We start from the raw sequence: 27,048 nt of genomic DNA on the forward strand, positions 1-27,048 counted from the left end.
GTAGGGAAATTTGATCTCTGCTTTTGATCCAAAGTCAGAACAGTTTCATTTTGAAAAGCTTGTTCAAGATATTAATACTTTCACTTTCAAATTATCTAAGTTTATGTTATAACATGTCAGACCTGAGCATATTGTGTTGGCATAACAACTGAAAAAAGGTATTATTTATTCAGTACTTTGAAGTCTTGAGGGGCAACTACTGCTCAAAGAGATCAAAATGTCTCCTCTTCTGAATGTAAAAAGCCCACTTTGACACTTTTCAAATTGTTTATGTAGATGGAGTAGACAATTAAACTCTGCTGGACATCTACAGACTTCACCCCTTCCCCTACATTATGTGTTTGTAAGGTGTCGGCTTCTAATCAAATTCATACAGTAGCAGTGCCGAAAAATTATCACCGCCCAAACGATGCTGATGATAATTATAACTCAACTTAAAAGCAGTGTGCACTGATCAGCAAAAGTTCCTTCTGGAACTGAGTAAGATAAGATTTTTGATAACCAGTAACCCGCCGATCTGTTTGCTTCAAGCATGCAAGTAATAAAATGCAAAGTGTCCTGCCTTTCCCCCAGCCAGCGTCAGGTAGGCATGAAAGCCACCATCCTGTCCCTGGTGAGAGACACCTTGGTGCTCAACCTCTCTTCCCCCAGCCCCACACCACCTCCGCTATTAGACTAGGAAAATAGATCAGGTTTTTCCAGCTGTTACTTTTCTTCCCATCAGCCCATCAAAACCAATTTCCCTTTTTGTTTGCTTTTCACCATTCCCCCACTGCTTTATGATCCCTGTTCCATGCTAGCTATTACACTAAATTTTCAGTTTTTATGTCATGTCCTTTTTCTTCCTTATGCCAAAAAGTTTCTGTCTGCTTATAGGGCTTTTCAGTTGTATTATTTTTCCTGTAAACAGGCAGCTGCCTGAGAAGACTGAAAGGGACAGCAAAGATGGGCCTACATCTCACTTTCTAGCCCAGTATTTTAGCCCAAACTCTCCTCTTGGGGGGTTTACAAGAGGCTCAGAGGTAGAGCGTGCGATGTGGAGGTGCAGGTGGGAGGGCAGCACCTCAGGCGGAGTATCAAAGGAAACAGCCAGGAAGAGGAATTTCTCATACTGCCACATCTTAGTTTACCCTGTTGAGGATGCTCCTGCTCCCAGCCTCTCTGCCACCCCTCTAAAACCGCAAAAGAAGGGGCACCTGGCCATAAGAGAAGATGCTCAGAAGCAGAGGCCTCACTGCTCTGGGATACAAGAGTTAGAACTTCTGGCAGAAGGGTGAAACAAGGACATCTAGAGATGACAGTTTTTGTTAGGTTCACAGCTCGTTTTGGTTAGGTGCAAAACTCCTGGGCAAAGGGGGGGGTCCTTTCCCAGAACAGATTCAGAGCTCAGCTGCCCACCTGGGAAGTGTTGAGGCACCACAAGACGTGGGGGGTTTGTCTCACCCACTGCCACATCACTGCTGTGGGCAGCAGACTGTCTGCCGAAGCTCAGCCTTGCTTCCTAAGAGCAGCTGATGGCAGAACACTGTCCCCTGGGGTGGCAGCAGTGCCTGGGGGCTCAGGGGGCAGTGCCTGGTGGCCACAGCCATGTGCAATGGCACCTTGCCCATGCCACCATCTCCTTCCTCCCCTGGGATCGCCCAGGTGTTTTTTCTGCAGTGGTGTTACAAATGCTGTGACTGTATGAAAGCACGTTGGTGCACACCCAGCCCAACGGGCATTGGCTATATGGCAAGAAGAGACACGCTTGTTGCAGGATGCTTGCATCTTCGGGAAGCGTTGCTTAATCACCTAACAGCCAATTTTGCGACTCTCACTTCTACAAAAGATTAAAAAAATTAACTCAACTTTGGAAAAAAACTAATACACAGCTCCATGTGAGGCAATAGGATTGCATGGAAGAGTGGCTACGGGAGTTTTTTGAGGATTGGTACCCTGACTTCATCTGTCCTTTACAAAAAGTAGCAGTTACCAGTAGTCTAAGACCACAGTGTGCAAATGCCTTGCCTTTCTAGGGTAAAAGGTAGCCGAAGCTTTGTGTAGGAATAATTGCAACTGTTTCTATACCTGAGATGTTCCCTTGCGAGAGCCAGGAGCACTGAAGTAACTTACAGTCTTTACCAATAGAACTAAGGCTTACAATTCCTTAAAAATGCCAGAACTAGAAGAATTAAATTGGTCAGAAAACACTGACAAGTGAGTGGCTAATCTGGTCACAAATATTTGCTTATCTTCTGATGTTGTGGGGCTTTTTTGCTTTAACATAAAGTAAAAGCAAAAATAAATTCTTCTAACGGCAAAGCTTTTTCTTGAAAAATGTGAACTCCAGGCCAAAAAATCACCACAGGTGCAACACCAGCTCAAAGTACACTTGACTCTAGAGAGAGGGCAGTTGAAATCTGAAAGGATCTTGTCCACCTGCCATCAAATCAGAAATAGAAACAGAAGGACCAGCAGGTTACAGGAGTCTGTGAAAATATTCAGCAATTTGTGAGATCTCTTCTCAGCCCCTAAAAATGGCAGTGATGTTTTGGCTGTTGAAGAGTTAAAATGTGCTTGGCAGAAAAGAAATGTGTGTTTGTTTATGTAAGAGTGTCCTTGAATACCAGCAGGATCCTGCAACACTTGTGTGTCAGTCCTATTTCTCCCTTTTTCAGCTCCTCTATCAGCTGAAAGAACGCCAATGAACACTATGAAAGTGTTTGTAGGAAGCTACACACCACCCACTCTTGAAAACTCCTTCTAGATGCCAATTTTCTGAGCAATTTTGTCTTAAAACAAGACCTTTCTACCCCAAACAGGTAAAGGGAACTCACATTTTCCTGCCTATTTCAAGCAGAGCAAGGACAATGCTTCTATTTACAGTGTTTTGTTAGTCAAAGAGCAACGATTTCTGCAAGTCCGGACTACCCACAGTGAATGTAGGAATATGTGACTACTGGAAAATGGAAATAAGTGCCTTCCTTCTAAAACACCCTGCTGTGTGAGCAGACCCCAGAGACCAGAAAGAGCCCACCTCTGCCAGTACAGAGCTCACTGTAGCTTATGAGCAAGATAATTAGCTGAGACAGTATACAATAATAATGCAGCTTTATAACTCTGGTATTAAAGCTAACTCAGTTCAGAGGTAGCGTGACTATGTCTTGTATTGCACCATCTAAACATGTTCTGAATATCCTGTTGCTGACTGCAGCCATAGGGAAGCTGATGGACTTCATTAGAGATTCAGGACTAAGTGAGTCTCCAGTTTCCTGCCGTCCTGATTTTCCTCCCTCGTGCATTTTCCAGTTTGCGAAAGTGTAAACACTGTCTGTGCTTCACACATAAGGAAATAAACTTCCTTGCTCAGCAGTAAGTTGAGCCAAAACTTTGAACCACCAGATCCTTAGCCTGCCATGTTTTGTTCTCCAAATGGTGCCTTCAAAACAGAGCTGTCGTGCCTTGAAAATAGCATGTGAAGTCTACTTCTCCCATGGCAAATACAAATTTCTGTGTTTCTGCTGTATGTGGTTGAAAACATGGGAAAATATTCACAATGATGGTCTCATGTTTTTCTGGCTCTGGTACCCCCAAACCACTCAAACTACCGAGTCTCTCTCTTTGGGTGACATTTTCTGAAGGTAACCCCAGAGAGTTCAGAAGTACTTCTGGTCTAATCAATACGAAGATACTTCTCCAAATTTTCCTCCTGGCTTGAAGCTAAATATACAACAAGCACTGGAAAGAAAAAAGGTTATTGCCAGCTCGCAGACACCAACAATTATCTGCAGGTTCTTGCTGACTGTTTTAACACATCAGGCGCTGCAGTGAATTGTGCAGCAATTTTAGGAAGGATGGTTTTAATTCAGAAGAAACAGGGAGGGTGGGAAAGAAAATGTAAGAGACTAAGATTTTGCTCTGTTGTCCTTCACACCTATGAAGGAAAGAAACACAAACCCTGCAGTTCTAGCTCCAGTCTTGCAAAGCAGTCCTTACAAGAACTAAAATCTGCCGTGGTGGTGATTCATCTCAGCACTGTGTGTAATGAGAATGTTTCTAGGCTGAGTTTGCAGAGCTCAACCTGTTTCCCATCTCTCTGATTAAAAAAACATTATTTTGGAAACAAAGCTGAACTCGCTTAGGTTTCTCAACCTGACGTTCTTCATCAGGGTGTGGTGAACTCTGCAGAGTGCACGCTTCACTCTGAAAAGGAACTGCTTTGGATGGGTTTTATCCACTTTGTTTTGGTTTGTTCTCCTCAAGAAAGTTTCCATGTGAAAGTGAGCATGTCTGCAGCAGAATGTGTGTTCTCCCTAGCTTGAATCTTACGATGGACCATCAAACTCATGAACCCACATCCCAATTTATCAGCCAAAGGGTTATGAGCTGTTGGTGAGTATGCAAGCCACTGTCATTCAGGACTCCGGATTCCCCAGGTTATCTGTGCAACACTGGACAGTGCAAAACCTTGGCTTCTGGAAATCACAACTCTGTAACATTCCAACTACGGGAAATTTCTGTGCTTTTTTTGAAAACAAGAGAACAGTGAAATCTCTGCAAGTGTTTACTGATCACATGAGCTGGCACAGAAGTACCAGTGTGCATGTGTTTGTATACAGATAAATCAGAAACTATTAAAAGCAGCTTCTTATGAATAAACTATAGATGCAGACTGAAAGCTATTGAATGAAAATAATTTCAAAGGAAGGCTATATGAATGAAGAAAACACATATTAGTCATAGATAATTTATGAACAGAATAAAATGAGAAAAAATATCAAGGGCATGATTGGATGTGTATTATTCTCTGAGCTGCTATCCTCGTTGCATCTGGATCATTCTTAAAACAACTACATTCTCTGAATTTCTTTCCCATGGGGAGTCAATATTGGATGTTATTCTTAGGGTTTTTTGTGTGAGTTATTTTAATTTGGAGTGGAATACAAAATTTTTTGTCCCTCTGCTTGGCATCCTTTTTGGTAACTCCATTCTTTTTCTCCATGTTACCTGTTTAGAATTCATTAGCAGTTAATATGGTTTTCTCATTTAATAACAAAGTATTATCTCATAACATGCAAGCCATTTTTATGTGAGCAGGAACTAGCTTTTAGCTTGACACTACTTAAGAAACAACTGTAGAAGCAGAGAATGACTTATTTAGGTTCACATTAAGATAATGTCATTGAAAAAGTTTCTCAGTGATTAGTAGTGGGTCCCACATAAATGAGAATGAATTACGACTTCCAATTACACCATAATAATAATTTAAAATGACAACAGTAAGGGAAAGAACCTTAAGAACCTTATGCATAAGCCGTCTGTCAGTAAAACACTGTATATATTAACAGAAAGCAGTCTGGTCTTGACCAGCATATAGTTTCGACCATACCTTAGTGCTAAAGTGACAGCTTAGTTTGGCTCGGCAGACTTCGACTCCTTTAAAGCAAAAAGCCTGCATCCAAAGCTTTCTGTATTTGTGCAAACCTCTTCTCTTACTGAGATAAGCAATTCAACTTGGAAGCTATTCCGACTTGGATTTGAGGGAACGAGCAGTTACATCTTGAGGGAGTGGTTCAAATTCATCTCATCATAAGTCCAGGCATGTACAAGCTTGACTTAGAAGCTGGCTTCTGCAAATCTTACATTAATGAGGGCTGCTCCCTGATGCTTACTTAGCACTAGGGAGGCAGAAGTGGCAGAGGGCGTAGAGCTGTCATCAAAGGGAGCACCAAGGGAGTAAGTTAGCTATTAAAATAATGTGCACACAGTGCCTCAGAATTAAAGGTTTGCTCATGAGAGAGTCAGGGAGTACCCCTATCTCACATTATCTTTAGAAGCAGTTGCATACATTGAGAAGATCTTGGGATTAAAGCTCAGTCTTACACACTTTAATGCTAAAACATTTTTTTCCTCTTATTTTTTCCCATTTATTTTAAATTAAAGCAGGATTACTTATACTTGGATGTGTATACAGGGGTTGGGAGGATCAGGTAAATAAAACAGGTAAGGTATTGATTAATCAGTACATCTACATAATCTCAGTTAATCAGAGTAGCAAGTTGTACCTGCTCCATAAATACCCTTGAGTTAAACGTGGTTTAAAATATTTAATGGGAATTAAAGAGAATCAACTTCCGTGACAACACAGGCTATGAACTAGGACTTTTAATCGAGACAGCAGAGTGGAACCTTTCCAAAAATTCTTTTAAAGTTTTATTTTCCCAGGGCCATTTGAGGCTGAAGAAAACTGAATTTACATTGCATTTCCATATGCACCAAGTATTGTTCTCACTGTTGATCTGCAGTTTTCATGCTGTGAGCAAACTTTGTTCTGAAACTTTGCTAAAAGTTGCCTTTTCCACTAGGGAGGTTCTTTCTGATAGAGAGCAGCTGTGAATCTTGATCTAATTTTCTTTTAGAAGCAAAATTTTACCATTTGCAAAAAAAAACCAGCCACCCAACATATAAGCAGAAATGGTATTTTGTGTTTATAAAATACATCATAAGCTCCATTTACTCTTCTTGTGAATGAAATTGCTTTTACAATGCATCTTAAAAGTCTTTATCGCTTGCCACTTACTGCTGATAGAGCTGTTAGTGAGCTGCACAAAGGCTTCCTGTATTTGGGGCCTGATTTGGGCACAGTGTGTATAGTCAACATAATAGGTGATATTAGATGTATTCAATAGTAGAGTAGTACTTCAGCAGAACTGTGTGTGATCTGAAGAGTTATTTAGTACCAGTAGAAGGAAGACAGAAACCTCTGGGACATAGGGTACTATTGTCACTCCACAACCAACTTGAGTTCCTGGGAATTTTTGGCAGATGAGAGATCTTGTAATGATGCTCGACAAAGAAACACAGCATTACAACACTCACTGACTCAACATGTTCAAGGTTGCTCAGAACAATACAAGCTGTCAGTGAGAAGTTATATGGGAATGTAAAAATAACAGTGTTTTGAGAGTTTTGTTTCTTTTCCTGTGTAACTGCTTTCCTGCTTAAGTCACCTGTTTAACCCTACAGTGGAATTCCAAATCCATCTTGCAGTCCTTATCACCATTCAGACTATGGAGAGGTTATTATAGCCCTGCTCTATCAGATTACCTCAACAAGCTAGAGGAAGAGATGAGGTGAAGAGAAATGAGAGTTTAGCCACAAGTTTCCATATGTTTCAGCAGACATGCCTCCAGTGTGTGTGTGAGCGAATGGTATCCTCTCAAGGACTTAAGGTCCTGATGATGCAAAGTGTTGAGGATCTTCATGAAGTCTTCAACACCAACAGATCGTATGTCCTGATGGGGAGATGAGAACCCTCTACACAATTGCTACTTTTCCACCCATTTTAACTGTAATTATTAAATGGAGGTTGGATAATAAGCAGTGGGATGCCATCTGTAATTGCTCTCTGGAGAGTTAATTGCTGAAGAGCATAACTATTATTTAGAAAAGAGTCTGATTAAATTAATCTGCCACTAAACATATAAAAGGACAAATCCTTAAATTATAAGGGAAAGCATGTTAGTGATGAGGATGAAAACTGCCATGGTAATTCAATTTTTGGGGTTTGATTCCCTTCTCTTATACCTCTTTAGTAACAAGCAAATGTCTCCTACAAGCTGGGGAAAAATAAAATTTGTCCATTCTTTCTTGCACCAGAGTTCCTTAAATATACCATTGTTGCGATATTTTAATTACTATATATATTTAATTGAGTCTGTATTTTCTAGCATTCTAAGTTTTAAATAATGATTGAATATCCTATGTTATTAAGTAACTAATCTTTTAATCTCATTTCTCACTGATTAGTCCCAGGTAGCATTACACTTTTAGGAGAGAGATGACTGAGGAAATTATGTGCTTCTCTGTACACTGTCATTAAAACTACCAGCAATCACCATACATAAATATAACTGTTTCACAGTATGATGCAGCAGGAACAGCAACAAGCTTTTGTTTTCAGTTCAACCTGTGTCAAAAGGGTCAAGGTTTGCCCTGTAATGCAGAGTAGAGAGCTGGGCTCCACCCTGGGCTCTCCCACTGACTTCCTTGGACTGGTCAGAAATCTCTGCAGCTGCAAGGACACTCTTCCAAATCTGCTTGAATTTTACCAAATTCTGAAAGCCTCTAGGTGCAGAACCTTGACTTCAGGGAAAATCTGCAATAAAGACTCCGTGACTTGAGCTGGTCCTTGCTTCACAAGCACAGTTGCTTGTTTTCTTCATTTCTGTTCCTACGTGCAGACACGCTGGGATGCCAGGGAGACACCGGGACAGCCTGCTTCTCCTCCCAGGCCCTGCTGAGTAGGGCTGTCTCCCAGCCCATCCCTCTGGAAATATCCGCATGTCACTCTGCTCAGTGTGCTTTGCTTGAGTTTGAGGCAAGTGAGGGCTTCCCCACACCTGGGATTAGGTGCTGGCTGTCAGGCATGATGGGAACGTGGGAGAAGGCAAAACAGATTTACATAGGCAGCATGGCAATGGGGAAACTTGGTGTCTGGTCTGTCCTGTGCCCTGGGTGTGATGAGTCACTGAGCTGCTGGAGAAGTTATTTTTCCAGAGGGAGAGCTGTGGGGCCAGCAGCACAAGGCCAGTGGTAGCTGTAGTTACCAAGAAAGGTCCTTTGCTGCTTGGAGATTGCTCCCAACCACACTGTGTACCTGGCTGTTGTATCAGGTAGCTGTAATCATTAGCTGGGGATTTTCGGCAAGTGATTCAATTTTGTTATTCCTCCAGAAAAATAAATGATGCTTCATGGTAGCAAAAAGATTCCTCAGACCCAAGAGCCTAATATAGGCAAAAAAGGGAAGAAAATCTACTCATCAATGGGGTTCTTATGAGACTCAAGCAGAATATTTCTTTCCTCAAGAGGATATTACCTTTTGCAGCCTTCCCTTCTTTCACTTATCCTGTAGACATACTCATTTGCTGCCCTATTTTAAGTAATTTTTGGTCATCTTAATCATACTATACAAGCCATCCTATCTTGCAGTATTGCATTAATGTTCATGGACCAAAATAAAACTGGAATGTGCTAGAACATAGTTACCCATTATTTGCCTGGAAGGCAAGATGCAGGAAGGTGTCCTTTCCAGGTGGCAAAATCATTCATCCCTCCACTCATCTCCACAGCCACTAAACCCTCCAAACATCCCAGGAGAAGGCTGTAATTGAATACTATGATGTGAAAATAACTGGAGATCTGGATTCCACTTGTCATGTGTAAATTCCTTTTCCTGACTTTTTTCCCCAAGATCTCTAGATGCACCATGCAAATGTGCCAACCGCTTCAAGCTAATTTTAGAGCCTTAATCTTGCAGTTATTTTGGTGGCAGCATCTATACATGAAAGAGCTGCAGGGCCAGGTAGAGCATAAGGTGGGACAAGTGTAGCCATGAGTTTTTTCATCTTATTGTGCATCACACTGGGGCTAACAAAATAAAATCAGTTATTTTCTCCCGACTGAACCCATACATGTTTAAACATCTTCAAAGCCTGCAATGGAACAAATTACACTCCGAAAAAGTGTCTCAGGTCTGTGAGACACACCTTGTTCAAGAGAGACAAAAATCAAGAAAAACAAAGGAGTGCTGTGCCAGCTTTGTGAAGGCATTTAACCTCTGCATTTTCTTTGCAAGCTCAGCCATGACCCAGACAGATACATTCTACATTGTGCTCATTATCTATCAAACAAGCCTTTGTCCCTATTTTTGTAAAGGTTCAAGCATGTTATAAGCCTGAGACTTTTATTTGTTACAAGTGCCAGAATATTGCAGAGCTACAGTTTGCATCTCTCAGTCCCCCATCCTAAACTCCATTCATTTCTAGTAAGTGTCCTAATGCACAAGATACTGTTTCCTGGAAAGTTCTATTTATTTGAGCTAAATATGCTTGAAAAGCGAAAGACTTCTGATAAAGTCTAGATGAGTGTCATAAGTTTAGAGCAGAAAGTCTGAACTGATGGAGAAGATAAGATAGCATACAAACTTTTCATATTCTCACTTTCCACAGAGTTCATAAACTTCGCAAAATTCCTGGAGTGTGTAGATGCTTTCACAGAAGATAACTGTACTAGAGGAGTTACTCTCCTGGCTTTCAAAAAAAAAAAAAACCCAAAAAAACCCAAACAGAAACCAAACTGTACAGGCATCTTGTCTTCCCTGTGAGGCTTTGAATTCTGTCAGCCTAAGCAACTACTCAGGGACCCCAAATTCCTCTGGTGCAATCAATGAAACATTCAACCTTCTTCCCTTCCAAAATGACTGACCTCAACAACGTTGGCTTTTTGTCTTCTATGTATATATGTGTGTTAAGCCAAACCTCAGAGATTCAAGGGGAATTACAAACATGGTGGAGAATTTGATTTGAATTTGCACATTATATTGAACAACTTGCAAGGAAGTTAAAATTATATCTAATTATGATAGGACAAAGATGTCTGTAGTGGATTAAGATAGCTATGCTGTCCAAGTCATGCTGAGAATATTTGCTGGCAGCTGCTGGGGTACGCATGTGTATCACGTATGTCAGTGACACCACCTCCGCAGGAAGACCGCGTTTCAGAACCCTTCAGAATTTTGTTTATCCAGCACTGTGTTTAGCATGGCACAATGCAAAGTTAAATATCCCACAAATCATGTGCTGAATAGCTGTTTTCTATGACCTTTCTGGAGCAGTGTGGATAAATGTAATCCCAGAATTATTAAAACTCTACGTTTCAGCACTGTGGCAGGTAGCATCATGCTCAACACAAGACCTGGATGCTCACAAGTGAGATGTTGTCTCACAACCTGGTCTTTCGGGTGAAATCCAAGACCAGCATAAGGCACCTGCACCCTGTGTGGGAAAAGGCAGGAGTCCCAGAAAAAAATCCCAAGCCCACACCACCTGAGCAAGGAATGATAGGAAAATCATATGACAGGGTTGGATCTGAACACATCCCACTTGTGGGCTGGAAAGGGGCTGGAAACGATCAGGACAGTGACATGAGCTTGCATCCTTAATGGTCAGATCTACAGCCCTCTCATGGGTCAGAGGTAACCCACCCCTGCAACAGCCGAGATCTGCGTTGTAATGGCAAAATCTTGCAGAGGCAGAAGCCTGGCAGTGTCATCCACTGTCACTTGGCCTATGCACACATTTTTTACATGCAAGCTTCATATTTTCTCCCACTGGTTAAATTACTCCATTGTCCCAGACATATCTTCCTTTTCCACCTGTAAATTTTGTCCAGGAGGATTTTGAGGATTTGCTTAGATTGTCTGGGTATCTAGTAAGCTTGAAGAGGTCAAATGCTAGATGCATGCCCCTTGAGAGCATGATGCAGTCACGCAGTATATGAAAAGCGTTTCTAATGCTTTCAGAACCATCAGTTGACTCTCCAATGCATGTGCTGGAGAATATTTTGCATATGTGAACTAAGTCCAACATTTTAGTGTTTAGAAGTGCTGGACTTATTGTGGATGTGATTCACAGTAACCCCAGACATTGCAGAGTAGTCCACACAGAGGGAGACCTCCCTGGTTTGTCTGCAGATGCTGTCCCATTGGAAACTGTGCCTACAACTGCAGAATTGAAGCACGTAAGAGTGATGCAGGATAAGGAAGGAAGTGAAATGCCAAACAACTATGTAGGACCTGGAAACAAGGTGAAACTTCTCTTGTTTTATCAAGAGAAGCAAGGTGAAACTTCTTAATATTTTCTGCCCAGTTAAAGCTGGCATTCACAACACATAGTGCCTAACCTGGAGATCAGGAGGAGGGCTCACTTTTCATGGAAACTCACAACTGAGAAGCCCTTTGCTAAGCATCATGGTCTCTCTCCTGCTCTCCAGTTCTGTGTACCAGAGGCAGCAAACTGGCTTGATCTATGCCCAGCCACACATTTGATGCAGGAGCTCTGAGGGCAGGACTGGGCATGATGCTGAACAGAGACAGTCTTGTCCTGGAGCCCTACACTAACAGAGGTCTGCTATAATTAACTCGTTACAGCTGAATTTTGTGCATAGAAGGTAGAGTTTGACCATAGACTATAAACTTTCAGGAACGATGTTGAAAATCTGTATTAAATGACCCCCGAGACTGCCTCTGCAAGTGTTTTTACACTAATTTTCAACAAGAGCAGCTGATATTCTGAGCCTTAGAGAAAATGTTCTTCCTTTTAATTTGAATTAGCATAAATTGTAAGAATGCTTGAACTTCCCTCCTGGCTCAGGCTAACAGCCCATCAGTCACAATAACTTGTTTCAGACTGTGACCAACAGCACATATGTAGAAAAAAAATAAAAAGAAAAAAAAAAAGAAACAGGGCACATCTAGGGTGATCTTTCTCTTGGCCTGTACTCCCAGACTCAGTGATTTACACCTTTTCAAGCTGAAGGTTGCACCTGGGTCAACATGTTTAATAGCATACTTAACCGAAACTCGGTACAAGCAAGAAAACCTTTCATCTTTTAGAGCTTTCTTTCGTAATCACAAAGAGACTCTTTCATACAACCCACCTACCGGAGCAGTTTCAGGGCAGCATTCTGCAGCCTGACACTCCCTGGGAATATCTTCCTACCATCTCACATTTTTACCTCCCCATTTCTTGCTGGCACTCAGGACTGGCTTATCACACTAATGCCAGGCTTACCCACGCAACTTGCTGTCTGGACACTTGATCATCAGTACCTGTTAAGTTTTGGAAAACGGTGATTAGTGAGAAGAGGTTAATAGCTTCTTTTAAGAGAGAAAGAAACCTTAAATGCTGGAATATTTTCTGCACCGCTACATTCCCATGTGTGGGGTTTTTTTACTATGCAATGCACCATCTAAAGCAACCAGGTTTCTTTCTACGCAGGGGTGAGGGCATTTTTCTTCTTCATCCTGTTCAGTGAAAAGCCTTGATGTACTTCAGTGATAGTCCCTATTGCACATCACTTCATATATAAATGCCAGATATTAGGTGATACAGTTAGGAGAGCTGAGGGAAGATGAGCTCAGAGTTGTGACCCACTGCTTCAGAGACTGCTGCCCACCACTCTTGCATGTGCTTACCGTAACCCATGAGGGACTCGCAGGTCCATTCCCCACCCTCATCAGGCCTCCTGCAGCTCTCCCATAACGACGCTCGGTGCACATAGGGCAAGGTCTGCGACTCCAGCCAGCCACTGCCCGACAGCGCGATGATGCCAAAGATGACGCCGATGCCCAGGAGCAGGGGTAGGATCCATCTGCACCGCGTGTAGTCAAGGCCGTACTTCACCATCTTCCAGGGCAGGGGGAGGCTGGTGGGACAAGGGTGGCCGTCTCTGCCCCGGGATCAGCAACACGAAGTGAAGGGTGCTTCTGCAAAGCTCCTGGAATGCGAGTGCCAGTACCTACCAGTGCATGTGCAGGTGTTTGAGAAAAGCTTTTGAATCAGGAGAGACACAGCAGGGAGTGAGGGAGGAGTGGAGGAAGGGAGGGAGCTCCACCTAGATTCAGATGAGTAAGAGCTGCCACCGAGCAATAACCAGTTGAGCTGGGGAGAAGCTGGGAGGCTGGGTTTATCTGTGGAATCCTCTCTGCCCTGCTGACTCGGTAATAAAATGGGTTGCTGTTTACCCTCGGCATTTAACGCTTTCCTTCCTGCCACTGCCCATCAGCAGGAGCATCTCACAGCTGTGTTTACACCTTTCTTTCTCCTGAAGGATTTGCATTATGGCAGGCGAATACAGGAGACAAGCCAGGGAACTATTTGCATTAGAGGGTGGTTGCTTCTGAAACTTGCCACCTGGAGGCTGAAAGCTGCTTTTCTTGGACGCCATTTAAAAATAAAATGATACATTATTTTTTACAATTAAAAAAAATTCCTCTAACTGCTATAAAGGTAAGGCAATAAAGAATGTGTGGCCACCCTCCCTCCCCCTTTTGGGACATAGCTGCAGGGGAAAATAAACAACAAGGTTTACCATTAAAAATATAGTATGGTCTGGGTATAGCCTTAATGGGAGAACAAAACTGAGCTTTGATTTGACCATGCCTTGCGAACACTCCCTGTGCATGGCTCTGGCTGTACGTGCAGCGCTTGGGACCTGTTAGAGCCTGTCCGCAATGTGCTGTGAGAGCAATGTAGAGATGAGCCATCATCTCGCTGTGCCCTGAGAGGCCACCCAGCCTAGTGCAAGCAGAGTTTCCTGTCTGTCAGCTCAGAAGCAGTGCAGCCACATTTGTAGCACTCCCCCTTTGAACAAATGTGTGCTACAACCTCGTATTTTGGTAGGACTCGGACATGTTTACATCTGGAAGTAGCTGCACTCCTTGCAGACTGAAGGTGGTTTCTGTGAAACGAGGTTAAGCACAAAGGATACGAAGTATCCTTTGCACCCATGTTGGATCTTATCAGAGGGGTCTGCATCCAAGTACAGACCTTGTTTACTCCCAGAGATCTGCTACTATATTGGAGCTTTCACAGTAGAGAAAGGATATTAGAGATAGGATATTAGCCTGGTGGTAGATTAGCAGTGGCGTGGCTGCTTTGCCTCCCATTCTCCATTCTCTGCTGCAACTCCAGCTAGCTGAAGCATCCTGCCAGCGGCTCCCCCATGGTACCAACCTGCCCCAGTATCTCTGTGGCTGTGAGTGGTCCATCAGGGTGTTCAGTGGGACTCTGTGAGAGCAGGAGACTTTTTACAGATTTGGCCTTTGAATTTGACTGTCACTTAAAGCAAAAGCCAACTGTGAAGACACCTCAGTTGCTGTTTTGGGTTAGAAATAAGGGAAGACCTCAAGTATTTTTTGTAAAGGACACTTGAGGGAACCACCATTTCCTTAGAATAATATATATCTTCCCTTGTCATCCATATTTGTACTATCAAACAATTCAGTTATCATTAACCTAAATATAATGTTTAAAATGCCATTTACCAGTTCTATAACAATGTAATATATCAAATTTTTATGCATGATTTTTACAAATATTTACATTAAAACAAATACCATTTGAAGTTCACCCTTAGTGCAATATGCTGGTACCTGCAAGGTATCCAGGTCTGCTTATGCATGTTCTTTCTGTTGCCACAGCTGGCGTAGAAATGAGCACACTGAACTGCAAAAGATTGAGAGAACATGGATTTGGATATTAAATGGTTTTCAAAAGATGGCTTCAGAAGCACTCATGCATGTGGCAGTAGACTGTAGCTGAGCCCTCACTCAGCAGTCTAGATCCAGTCTCTTGACAAGTTTCAGCCCTTCAAGAATAGTTACAGTTTTCTAAAAACTCAGCCTTTTTTTCTTTTTTCGGAGAAAATAGCCAAATCAAGTTAAAGCAATTTTGTAGCTGAAATACAATATGAAGTCAGGCACTGTCGGGTATTTGAGAGTCAGTGTTGGCTGAAGAACAAAATCCTCTTCCCTGCTTTTTGAATGCTCAGCTATGTTTCGGGTAGGCTGAAGGATTTGTCATCAGTTTTTCTTGTATCTCACCTGTGGACAAATGTGTATTGTTACAGATGTTAGCATTTGAGAGATGATACCACAGAACACATTATCCCACTGTGAAAGAAAGATGAGTAGTGTTCAGTCATCACCGGTGTTTCTGGGTCTTGCCCATCTTTGTCATCCTTAAGTCACTTAAAACTACAAGCAATCCTCACACTCCATACAAGGGTAATTTGTGATATCTGGAACAGCAGAGAGGTAGATGTATTAAAAGGCGACAAAATGAAGCATTTTGTGTAATTCTGATACTCCTATGGCAAACAGGGAAAAATTATTGAAAATATTTGTTAAGGAGTCTGTGATTTGAAGTGATGACTTACCCACAATGTACTTTGTATTTTGCAGCATATGAGCTGGGTGTTTATGTGAAAGCAAATGCTTTCTCCTTTCCATTATCTGTAGATAGTCCCTCCTGGTTAACACCAGAATCATCTGTTGAAAATGAAGATGTATTACCAATATTTAAATTGTTAGACTGTAGTGCACTTTCTGTGTCTGAAAATATTCTTTGTTTCTACTTGGGGTAGTCAAGTACATGGCAGGATATTGATAAAACAAACAATTCTACAGCATTAAAGACAAAAAATAAAAATATGCCCTTTTCAGGCAAGACACAAATGTTTTTCTTAGAAGAAGGGTAAGCCAACAAATGTTCAGCAGCACATTTTCATCCACCTTTAGTCTGCTGGCCTGGTCAGCTGAGCTATATGAAGGACTGGATTGACATGGGCTGACCAGCTGTGGTGCACAATCATGACTTTTGCACCAAGTGCATTTTCATTCTCTAATACTCGTGCTGCTTACAAACAAGAAGTCCCCAGAGTTTGGTTTTTAAAAGCTTTGCTAACATTATTTTATGACCCATTATCTTGTGTGCTATCTTACATCTAACAAGTCCCCCTGAGCAACTAAAAACATTTTTTGCATGAGCTATCATAAATCTTACAGCTATTATTATTATCTTTATTAAACCATTTTCAACCACAGGTCCTTTTTTTCTGATAATGCCAATCTGCTGTTTCCCATTTCCCTTTGGAGAGGGCTGCACCTTGCTTTGCAACTCGAAGGTATCGTTATAACCACAGCCTATAGAGTGATGCAACTCAGTCAGCCAAATCCTACTCAGGCTAAATTGTACCTTCTGGGCCCTCCCTGTACCCTGCATCCCCTGGGCACCAACACAACAGCATTCTCAATACAACTAATATTTCATCCACAGTAAGCACATGTAGAAAGATACCTTTAGACACCAAAGTGTTCACAGAGTAATCCAAGCTGCGATTGATTGCTTTACGTTAATTAGAAGCATGCTGGAAATGCATTTTGAATAGGACTTCGCTTTACTTCATTGTGAAATAAGAACACCTTCCTAAAAAATGACCTCAGTAGAGATCTTGCAGTTTCCCACATACCATGCCTTTCTAAGGGACTCTCCCATAGTTGCTGGACACTGAGGCTCATCCATGACACTTGTGGTGACCTGGGGGTGGTCAGTGCTCGGTTCTGTAGCCACCTGGCAGGAAGGCTCTCCAGAGGTTTGAGACCTTCTCTGTTCACTGGCTGCTGAGCTTGGAGGAAAATTTCCACAGGGTCTTGATAACACTTTTAGCAAGAGCCGTCTGAGACCAGCTTGCAGTTGGAGCTCCAAAGCTTGCCCCAAGCACAGCACTTGCTGACTCTTGTCAGTAAAGCAGGCCTGGCTTGACAAGGCAAGCGCTTGAGCTTAAAAGGTACTTTCTTCCTTTTCTTCGTGAGGTTACATGTGCAAAACCACAAGATTATCACGAGAGCAGGTTTTAACAGCTAAGTCGCAAACATGAGGCTGCATCCAGGATTGCTGTTTCTGTGATCAGTTCAAGGCTGTGTCAGGAAAACACAAAATTAGGAAAACAGAAGTGTCTCTGTGTGTCTCAGCGTGGATTGCATTTTCAGCTAGTTTTTGCTAAAGAACATGGTTTCTTCAGGGTGGGCTCTACACTGGAACAAGCTATAACTCCTAGTTATTTCTTGTGGATGCTCTGCAGAAGTTTGAGGAATTCAACCTCCCTCCCCAGGCAAACAGCTGGCATCAAGGGTGTCCTGTAAACCCACGGTGCTGCCACGTGCTGAGATGCCATCTGGCCATTCATAACCATTGGGGGGGGTCTGTATCTTCTTCAGGCAGCTGTCAGGAGTGCAAGCTCTCTGATGGGCACACATAAAGCGTGTTGCATACAGGGTTTCTATGAAATTGTGTTTAAGCCATTAGAGCTAGAATTACCCCTATATAATTTTAGGATAAGGTACTTGCTTTGGGCCCCACAATTTCTCTGTGTCCTAGGTAGGCTAGCTAAATCATTGTCCCATTGTAGCAGATCATAATAGTAACTCCTTTTAAAACATACAGCTCAGCTGTCCTAGGAGAGGAATAAAATCAGCCTTATGTAGGTAACTCCCAGATGCAATAGCTTTGCTACTTATATTTCTCTGTCAAAGAGATTGCTTTAATTTACTGTACCTTACGGGTCAGTTGGGAACAGCACCAGCTACTTCCTTAAGCACTTTGAGATTTACAGATAAGACATGCATAGCAAACATATCTTTAAGAGTTTCGGCCATGAATTTTCATTTTGAGTTTCTCCAGAAGCAGAGTTTCAATGAAACCAAAATGTTCTATGGAAATGACCTCTTCAGTTTTAAATGTTTGATAAGGAATTGATCTGTGAAACTGCCTGAAATTAAAATGGTGGTCTCCTATCAACATTTCCAATGTTTCCTATTGTCTTGATACAAAATGCCAGTTATGATTTTCCTCGGGTTTGTTTTGTCTTTCTATCAAATTAGGACAGAAATAAATTTTCAAGTATGACTATTTGCCCAAATTATTTTTTCATAATAATTCTGCTTATTTCTTGTCCTATGGGATTGCTAACACAAAGAGAGCTCAGAAATAGGCTGGTTACTGAAAAGAGATTATAATGGCCTCATGTCAGCTCCTGCCCAATTATGTATCTCTGTGTGCATTCAAGACCATGACAGTCAACTACCATACTGTAATCCATGATCATTTCCCAGGGCAGCACAGTGGAGGACAAGAGTTAGGTGGCTTTTGGGCTCACAGTTTCATGTGAGTGCTCACTCTGAACCTTTCTGGACCCTCTCAGGCTTAGTGAATACTGATTTCCGATGTCTCCCCTTGATGCTTCAGCAATTTTAAACACTTATAAAATATTCTGTATTCTTAAAGATCTCTGTGGAAAATAGTATGTGTTGCCCACAATCCCATAAATAAATAAAAAGCAACAGTCATACCAATTCTTCTAGTAAGTATTATCCAGTCCTGCAGAGATGAACCCATGAGGAATATAATTCATGGAAACATTTCTATTTATTATTTATATTATACAATGCATATTGCTAAATCATACATTATTGTTTATTTATATTATTTGTAGTTATAATATTCATAGTATAGAGCTCTAGATATGCCTGCACGTTTTCTACTACCTGTCTTTATTACAAATAAAGCTTTATTAAATTTAGGTATCCAAAAATCACAATAAAAAATATTTGGATTATTCTGACAACTCCCAAGTAATTTAAATATAATTTTATAGAGGCAAAATTTGAGAGCATTGTATTTTTGCCTGGAATTTCTGGATGTCAAGCTCCATAGCTGGAGCAGCTTGGCCCACACCCTTGGACGCCAGGAAACCCCAGAAAAAAGGCTGCTTGCTGCACCAGCGCAGACCTGCGCAGTGGATGCATCGGACTGATCTGATAAATACGCTGCATATGTTCAGCAAAATCGATGCATTCTTCATCAATGGGTTCTACACATATGAACTGCTGCAACCATGCAGTAATGCTGATGTATCCCAGGTGCTCCAAACTCACATGGATTTCACTGCTCCTGTACAGACACCCGGTACAGGATCACATTCAGACTCTCAGCATCCCTATTTTTAGCAAATATACCTCCCAGATTTGATTATACTTTATTCTGGTTGTGAGTATCAGCTCTCAAATTCATTTTAAGATCAGTGCAACTTCACCTACCAGCCTGGAAAACCCTGTTTTTTTCAGGGTGCTGCTCTGTGTTGACAGTAACCTCCACTGCTCTGTGCTGTGGGACTAGTACCTCAGTGCTCTTAGCCATTGTACATCTCCTAAAGCATTTTGGTTTCCATTGATGTACGTACTTGGTTCATCACGAATGCATAAGGGCTCAATGATCTCAGCAACTCTTTTTTTGTGTGTAACCTTTCCTTTTAATATGTGGGTGTTTTTGTTTCTATAGTGCTTATCACCGTAATAACCCTCCCTCCAAAAAAAATTATCTTGAATGATCTGTTAGTACACTGTCTTGATTTATGTATGTATTCTAGGTCCAAAAGTCCTTAGATGCAGGATGTAAAGGTCAGGTGAATACTTCTTAAGAATTCTACCTTGTCAAGGAATTGTCTAAAAAATTAGTCACGTTATGTCAACTGAAAAAACAAAATCTCAGTGGGGTGTGGCGGCTGTTTGACAGATCCGTGAAATTCATTCATTAATCACCCCCTTTGGGTCAATTAGCCTTCCCTAGCACCCAGTCATACACATTTTTGATTGCTCATAATTCCCCCTGAAATAAGAGCCAAGTGTGCTCAAATTCTCCGGAACGGCTCTCTCTTCTCCAAAGTTGGGTTAGGAGCTATTCTGCAGCCTGAAGGTCACGAGAGTTGTTCAGGGGATTTCAGTGAGCACACATTTAGGCTGCAGCTGAATACAGGCTGGTAGGTAAACAAGAGTACAAATGTTCTTCATGTAAAAAATGGGCATTATACAAACCCTCCAAGTAACTTCAGAGCATTTAGGAAAATCTAAAATGAACAAAAATGTTTTCCCTAAATGCATATCTAAAATTAAGAGCAGTTAAAGGAGCAGGAGTGACAAACAAACAAACAGACAAAAACAAACAAAAAAAGCAAGCTGCCACAATCCAGGGTGATAAGTGTGTTTCAAAACTAAGAAATTTAAGGAAGAGGACAGCTAGGGAAATAATTAAAAAAAAAAAAAACCCAAAACCACACAGGAGAATGGTGAACCTGTCCTTCCAGAAATCAGAAGCTGCAGGCTGGTTTAAGGCAGCACTGGTCAACAGGAGATTTGTTCTCTGTAAAAACACAGAGGGAGAAGAGGGAGAAAGGGCTGCTCAGGATAAAGAATGCCACTAGCACAGGGCTACATAAGGGCCATGCATAATTTGAGGTTAGAAATGAGGATTTAATCACAGAAGTGCAGTCTTCCACTGAAAATAGCAGGCAAGTACTCCATCTTTTTCTCCATTTTTAAAGTTCTTGATCAATATATGAAGGGTACTTGGCACAGTTTTGATAAAAAAAAAAACAATCAGGCTTCCCATATCTGAGACCTCCTGTAGACTGTTACGTACTTAAATTGTCTTGGGTTCCTCCTCAAGTTGTGATGCATTTAAGAGGTTTTGGCTTAGCAAAGAGTTTTCCACGCCTGGCACTTCCGATGAAAGTGCACAGACTTGTTTTGCAGTGTCTACTCAAGCTTATTTGACTGGAAAATAAAGTTGTTGCCTCCTGGACATGAGGTCTTTAACTTCCTTTTATTAACCCGACACTTCACATATACTGATATTCATGTTAAGAGAAGTAAAGGATGGCTATTTGCTTGAGTTTATGAAATGAATCTGTGAACCACAAACACCACCAAGCTTCTACAACCATCAGTTAAAACAGTTTTAATTAAGCCACCACATTTGAAGGGAGTACCACATACATTTATATCACTTGAGAGTAATTAATGACTATTTGCAATAGCTTTCTCCAAAACATCTTAATTGCGTAACATGCTGGTCAAGCTTTTACCCCTCCCAGTATATTCAAAGCCAAGTTTATTTTACATTTGCACTTTTTTGACAAGTTATGACAATGCTTATAAAAAAACATACAAAAGACTTAAGTTATGCTAAACCCTATTACCATACAACCCTCCCTCTCATTAGGAAGGGTGTCAATTTTCTTACATCTTTTCTCCTTCTCAGCTTTAGCTGTGCAAGGATTTTCCAGAGTTGGGATCTCTGCTGTATTATTACTTCACTAGAAAGTAGGTACTATCGTTACTCATGATACAGACAAGTCTACACAGTATTCCCCACCAGTCAGTATTGTACAGAAAAAAAAAAAAAAAGACATATTTGCCACAGGATTCTTTTCTTCAGCAAGAATCATAAATACAGTTGATTGTATATGCCATGACTGAGCTTGTAACACAGTTCTGAAGTCTGGAGATGTTTACACTCTGTGAAGTTACAAAATGCATGCCTGGAAGGGGACCTTCAGAAGTCACCTGGCCTTTCCAAAACAGGATCACAGGCCATACACAGAATTACCAAATTTAAAAAGGTGTTACAAAACAGAAAGCTATACAACATATAATACAAGATACATTTGGCATTGAAAAAGCTTAGTTCTAAATTACTTTAGCTTTACAGTACGCTGGTTAATGCTTTGTAAGTTCTATTTTGGACACGTGCATGAACACATATACCCACACACCCTCTCCCAAGTACTGGGTTCACGATAGTAGGAGGAAAGTCCCCAGCTGGTCGTTACAGAATAACATGCAGTATTTGCTTTCCACCCTACCTGTACCCTGCTCAGGAATCTGTCTCTGCTAGAGCTACTTCCCCCAGAGCTGGAAGAGGAGGTCCACAAATTACTATCTTCCTTCCTCTTCCCCATTTGAAGAAAGCTCTTGACAAAGATTATAGACCATAATTAAATCTGCTGTAAGCTGCTGCAGGCCCATGACCAACACAGACGCAGCTCTGCCTCGCTGGAATACTTATTTGGAATTGCTGGCTCCAGAAGCATAAGCTAGGAGCCAGCCAGAATACTCCCTGAGACGAGTGTCTCTAAGAAATTTGCATATGTAAACTGCTCACAGAACTACTTTTCTATTTTTACCTGTTATCCCTAGTGAGTCACAAAGCATCCCCAAGTTTACAAACCTCTGGAGTACCCATAGTGTGCTTGTTGTGGTTTAGACAGTACTTTAGAAACTTTTGGAGGTTTTCAACACCTTATGCTAAGATTTCCCTTCAAAGCATGGCTGATAATTAAAACACTGCAGTTTTAAAAAGCTAGACAAAGAACAGTGTATGTTTCTACTCAAAGGTATTTTCTAAATTAGCACCCCTCAAATACCACGTAAAAATGTATATAGTTTAACATTTGAAGGTTTATTGATTTTCTCTGTGACAATGTACATTAAATTATATGTGGCTCCACCACAAGTCCTGCAGTGGCCACAAAAAACATCAATAAGTGTTACATTAGCCACTCTCATAAACACCAGCTCCACGCTTTAGAGGAGATCTCTGTCCAACAGCAGCAATTGGTGGGAAATAAACTTTAATTTTATTTTCCCTTTAATTCAAATAGCTAATAGTCAACAATAGTCCAGTAACAGGAATGAGAAAAGATTCTTGGGCAGCAGGTGACTGCAACAGTATCACGGAAGTTCCTTCCTTGGGAAGAAAAAGAATTCTTTGGAAGGTTGGGATTTTTTCTAGTTGAATTTAAGGCAATTTTGTTAGAGGTGAAAATGAAATAACTTGCACGTCCCTCTAATGGGTTGTTTAAAATCTCTCCTCTTCCTTTCTACACTTGAAACACTACATCTTTATTCATAAGCAAATGTTTGAATAAAACAAGGATGAATCAATTAGTTGGGAGGGGAAGCAGCAAGTAAACCACCCAAACAGAATCGACATGAGAATATGTAAATAATACTTTAGGTAAAAGCTATTTGCTTAAACATGCCAATGTTTTTACTAATTTATTGCCAGGGCTAGTAAGAAATACTCTGGAGAAACAAGGTGGTTTTTTCAGTCTCCTATAATCACACCAAAGTTACATCAGATGTGCTCCTCTGTTGTTTTAACAGTTGATTGTACTTTGATTTAACCTTTCAATTTAAGTATGGTGCTCTCTCTGGGGAGGAGTAGTAACAGCTAGGCTTGATGTTTCCCAGGACTTCATCCTCCCAGTTGGGGAGGCAGCAGAAGAAGAAAGCACAACCTATTACAACAACAGTGCTGGCCCAACCAAAACCATAGGCCCAGCTGAACATATTATCTCCCGTCAGCGGAATATCTTCAGTGAATTTCACCGGGTAGATGACCAAGCCTATGATCTGGAATGCAGCTAGAGAGAAAAAGAAAGGAAGAAAAGCAGGAGTAAATTACAATGAATTATATTACATTTCCCACTAAAAAAATGTACCTTAAGATAACTGTCATATCCTTTTAAGGTATGCAAGGCTTAGCTTCAGTCCTACAATCAAATCTGCCTTCTTGCAGAGGCACGTCATTCCTGGCCACGGCAGACCCCCACACCTATCTGGCTGACACTGCCAGGTTGTGAAGGCACTCAGCTGCATGCCGTGACCAGCCCTGCCCTACAGACAGGCACCGGGATCCCTGCGGAGCCAGTTACCTCCTGCTCATACCACAGGCCCATCGCTCCTCCTCCCCTCGAGAAGGTGGGAAGCACCCAGGGCTCTCAGCTCCTGAGTCTCAGCATGTGACATGCAGAGTCAAAGGTGCTGGCTGCCCTGTGCACTGCTTTTGGGAAAGTGCTAACTGACAAAGGCCACTGGAGCTTCCCTAAACATTATCCTCTCAGAGCGTAAATCAACCTTCCTTTGTTCCCCATGAAAGTGAGTCATAAGCCAGACAAAGATGGCCTATTTCATAAGGGAGTCTCCATTGAGCATATTTTTCTGCTGATGCCTGTTTCACATCTAAAATAACCCTGTCTTTATGCCCAGCCTTACCAACAACAAAGAGCAAGCCTCCAATTCCTCGCACAAAATTGAAGCGGAGTATCTCGATTGAGAACGCAATGACTGCGAGGGCAAAACAGATAACCAGGATCACAAAGCCAACGAGGTACGTGGCAGCTGCTGCTCTCCCCCATCCTTGAAGAGAAAAGAAGAAAGATGTTACACACAGCAATGCACTGAACAGTGGGTCATTGCAGGTCTTTTATTCCCTTTAATAATTTTTGTGTTGAAATCCTTTATAGTAAGAAGCATGCCCTACGTCAAAGTGACACTGGATGCCTCCAAAGCACACAGCTGCAGAGCAGAGAAGCATCATCGCTGGTGGAGCAGCACAGAACTCCCTGCCCGCTAACTTGTCCTGCTGCAAAGAGGGATACAGCGCAGCATGGTAATAGAGAGAATACCTCCAAACTCTGTATCTCCAAGACACCCACAGACATCTGAGCAGACAGGACACACAACCACTGAGAATGTACTTTACCGTCACTGTTCCTGTTCGACATGCAAGTTTACAAAACCACTTCCATGCATGGGGACGTATGAGAGCAGACAAGAGGTTGCCACCACAGGAGGTAACTGCTGGGAAATAATAGTGCTGTCAGCATCCAGCTTCTTGCCTCTTTGTTTATGATAAGAATAATGCACATAGAACAAAATGAGCATGACCCAAAAAAATAGATTTGGAAAAGCTGAAGTGAGAGATGACAAAGAGAAAGCTCTTGAAGATAAATATTCACAGCTGAAAAGAATTAGAAACAGCTAAAATGTAGCAGTTGGAGGAGAAACACCAGAATCTGAGGTAAACTGGAAGAGTCCTCTTTGAATCATTACTTTGACATTTGATGGGACGGCGTGGTGCAGATTCTTAGGATCAATCAGAATTGCAGGCTGGAGAGGCTCAGGTATGAAGCAAGTGACCTCATCACAGCAGAGCAGCACCGGCGCCCAGACTCACCAGCCACAGGCCAGGGCAACAAAGGTAAGAAAACCTCCCAGAAAAACAGCCAGCAATTCTCCTTTCACAGTGACACAGGTTTGCGAAAAGGTCCTCATTATGGCCAGACCCTGTCCTCTTCAGAAACCAAGCAGGAGTTCAGGGGAGCCCAATGCAAACAACAACAAGCAAAGGTGTTCCTGCCTGGAGGCAGGATACCTGCCCGCATGGGCTAAACCATCCCAGCTCTGCGGGCTAAACCATCCCAGCTCGGGCTTTGTTTTCCAGTCAGCTGTCATCACAGCTCACTTTCCACCTCTGCATAACCTGGGTTTCTACTTTCATGCATTCAGACAGAGGTGGGGCCAGATCCTGAGCTCCCTCTAATGTAGGAATAAAAAGAGCGGTGAGATCTAGGTCAGAACATTTTCAAAAAAAACCACTCTTTCATCAGAGCTATCTGGTCCAACCCAGCGGAACCAACTCTGGGGACATCCTGCTTCCAACATAGCCTGCATTCTTTCTGTGCAGAAACTAAGGCCAAAAACTAGTAATTTGAGACAGAGAAGGCAGTAAGACTATCTCAGACACCTCTACTATGTACATCAATTTACTCTCTGAAGGCAAAGCATTGTTTTACAGCTATTTTCATTAGATCACTCTGAACTGCTTTCTTTCCCCCCCCTATTCCAATAGCAAAAGTGAAATACAGCAGCCATCCATCAGCCAGATCTCAGCCCAAAACCCCAAATCACCACCACCCCCAGCTGAAGACAGTCATGCTGGCAGAGAAAGAGTAAGGAAAGGGGTTTTCTTTCCCCTCACCCTTCTTGGAGCTATTCAAGACAGCAAAAACTTTCCAAACCAGTTCTCCTCCAGCCAGTTGTGCATGTTTCATACCCCTTCACTAAGAGAGTGCTACGGGGTGAGGAGGGAGGGAGGGCACCCGATGAGCATCTGGATATTAAAGCTATGTCGGTGGTCTGATAAAATCTTTTCATACAAAATATTCTCTGATGTATCTAGTGCAGGTACTGGATATTGTCTCCACAATAAGATTTATTTAGGGATAACTATATGTAAATGGATATTTAACCATTACACACAGCCAGCCCAGGAGAAGTGATTCAGGCTAAATGACCTAGGAATGCTATTTATTGATATCTGCCCTATTAAGAAGAAAAACCCAACAACAAGAAGGAACACTTAGTTGTCAAAGTAAATTCCCTTTCAGATGCACTACATATGCTGGCACAGTGTGGGAAGCCAAGTCTGGCATCTGCCTGATAAAACTTAGCTTGCAAACTCAAATACACCTGCAGGTTAGACACCTTGAGGTTTGCTGCAACACAAACACGACTAGAGGAGGCAGCAGACAGAAAGCCCCCAGTGTGATCTCTGCTATTTCCACATCCTTTGTGCTTACTTTACCAGCACAAGCTTTTGGATACAGGTCAGCCCCGGTTCCACCCACAGTGATTTATTTACTCATCTCTGGTGACATGAAAGTGACAAGACACATAGCTGTAGATGTCTTGTCAAGAAGATTAATATCAAGCACTGCTTTGTTTCAGGTCTTCAGAAACAGGGCAGTAGTAGGCACCACCTTTTTGAAATTAAGTGGGGTTTGTGCTCATATGTGACAAAGCTTGGTGCTGGTGACGCTGTACCTTCTTCTTCTGCTGGATTATCTTCTTCAGCAGCAGTTTTGTCAGCAGATTGATACTGATAAGACCTGGTAAGACTGAGTCATAGGTGCTGGCCACGGCACTGGATGAGTTTACTCTGGGCTGGACTAGACAACAGCCACCAAATGGCCAGCCCGCCACAC

The 27,048-nt window shown here is 42.0% G+C and overlaps 2 protein-coding genes across 2 annotated transcripts in view; both read right to left on the bottom strand.

The window, feature by feature from the left end:
• LOC104468059 (p53 apoptosis effector related to PMP-22-like) overlaps nucleotides 1-13,339 on the bottom strand; it is a 14,733-nt gene extending 1,394 nt beyond the window's left edge. The window contains exon 1 of the mRNA XM_010082063.1: nucleotides 13,016-13,339. Coding sequence (XP_010080365.1) covers nucleotides 13,016-13,226 — 211 coding nt within the window. The 5' untranslated portion in view covers nucleotides 13,227-13,339. The remainder of the gene's footprint in view (nucleotides 1-13,015) is intronic.
• Nucleotides 13,340-22,969: 9,630 nt separating this feature from the next.
• Nucleotides 22,970-27,048, bottom strand: part of LOC104468060 (p53 apoptosis effector related to PMP-22-like) — a gene marked incomplete at its 5' end in the record, with an annotated part of 8,627 nt that continues 4,548 nt past the window's right edge. Inside the window, 2 exons of the mRNA XM_010082064.1 lie at nucleotides 22,970-23,643; nucleotides 24,275-24,418. Of these exons, the coding sequence (XP_010080366.1) occupies nucleotides 23,408-23,643; nucleotides 24,275-24,418 (380 nt within the window). The remainder of the gene's footprint in view (nucleotides 23,644-24,274; nucleotides 24,419-27,048) is intronic.

This window comes from Pterocles gutturalis, unplaced genomic scaffold (genome assembly GCF_000699245.1).
Source record: "Pterocles gutturalis isolate BGI_N339 unplaced genomic scaffold, ASM69924v1 scaffold12064, whole genome shotgun sequence".
NCBI lineage: Eukaryota > Metazoa > Chordata > Aves > Pterocliformes > Pteroclidae > Pterocles > Pterocles gutturalis.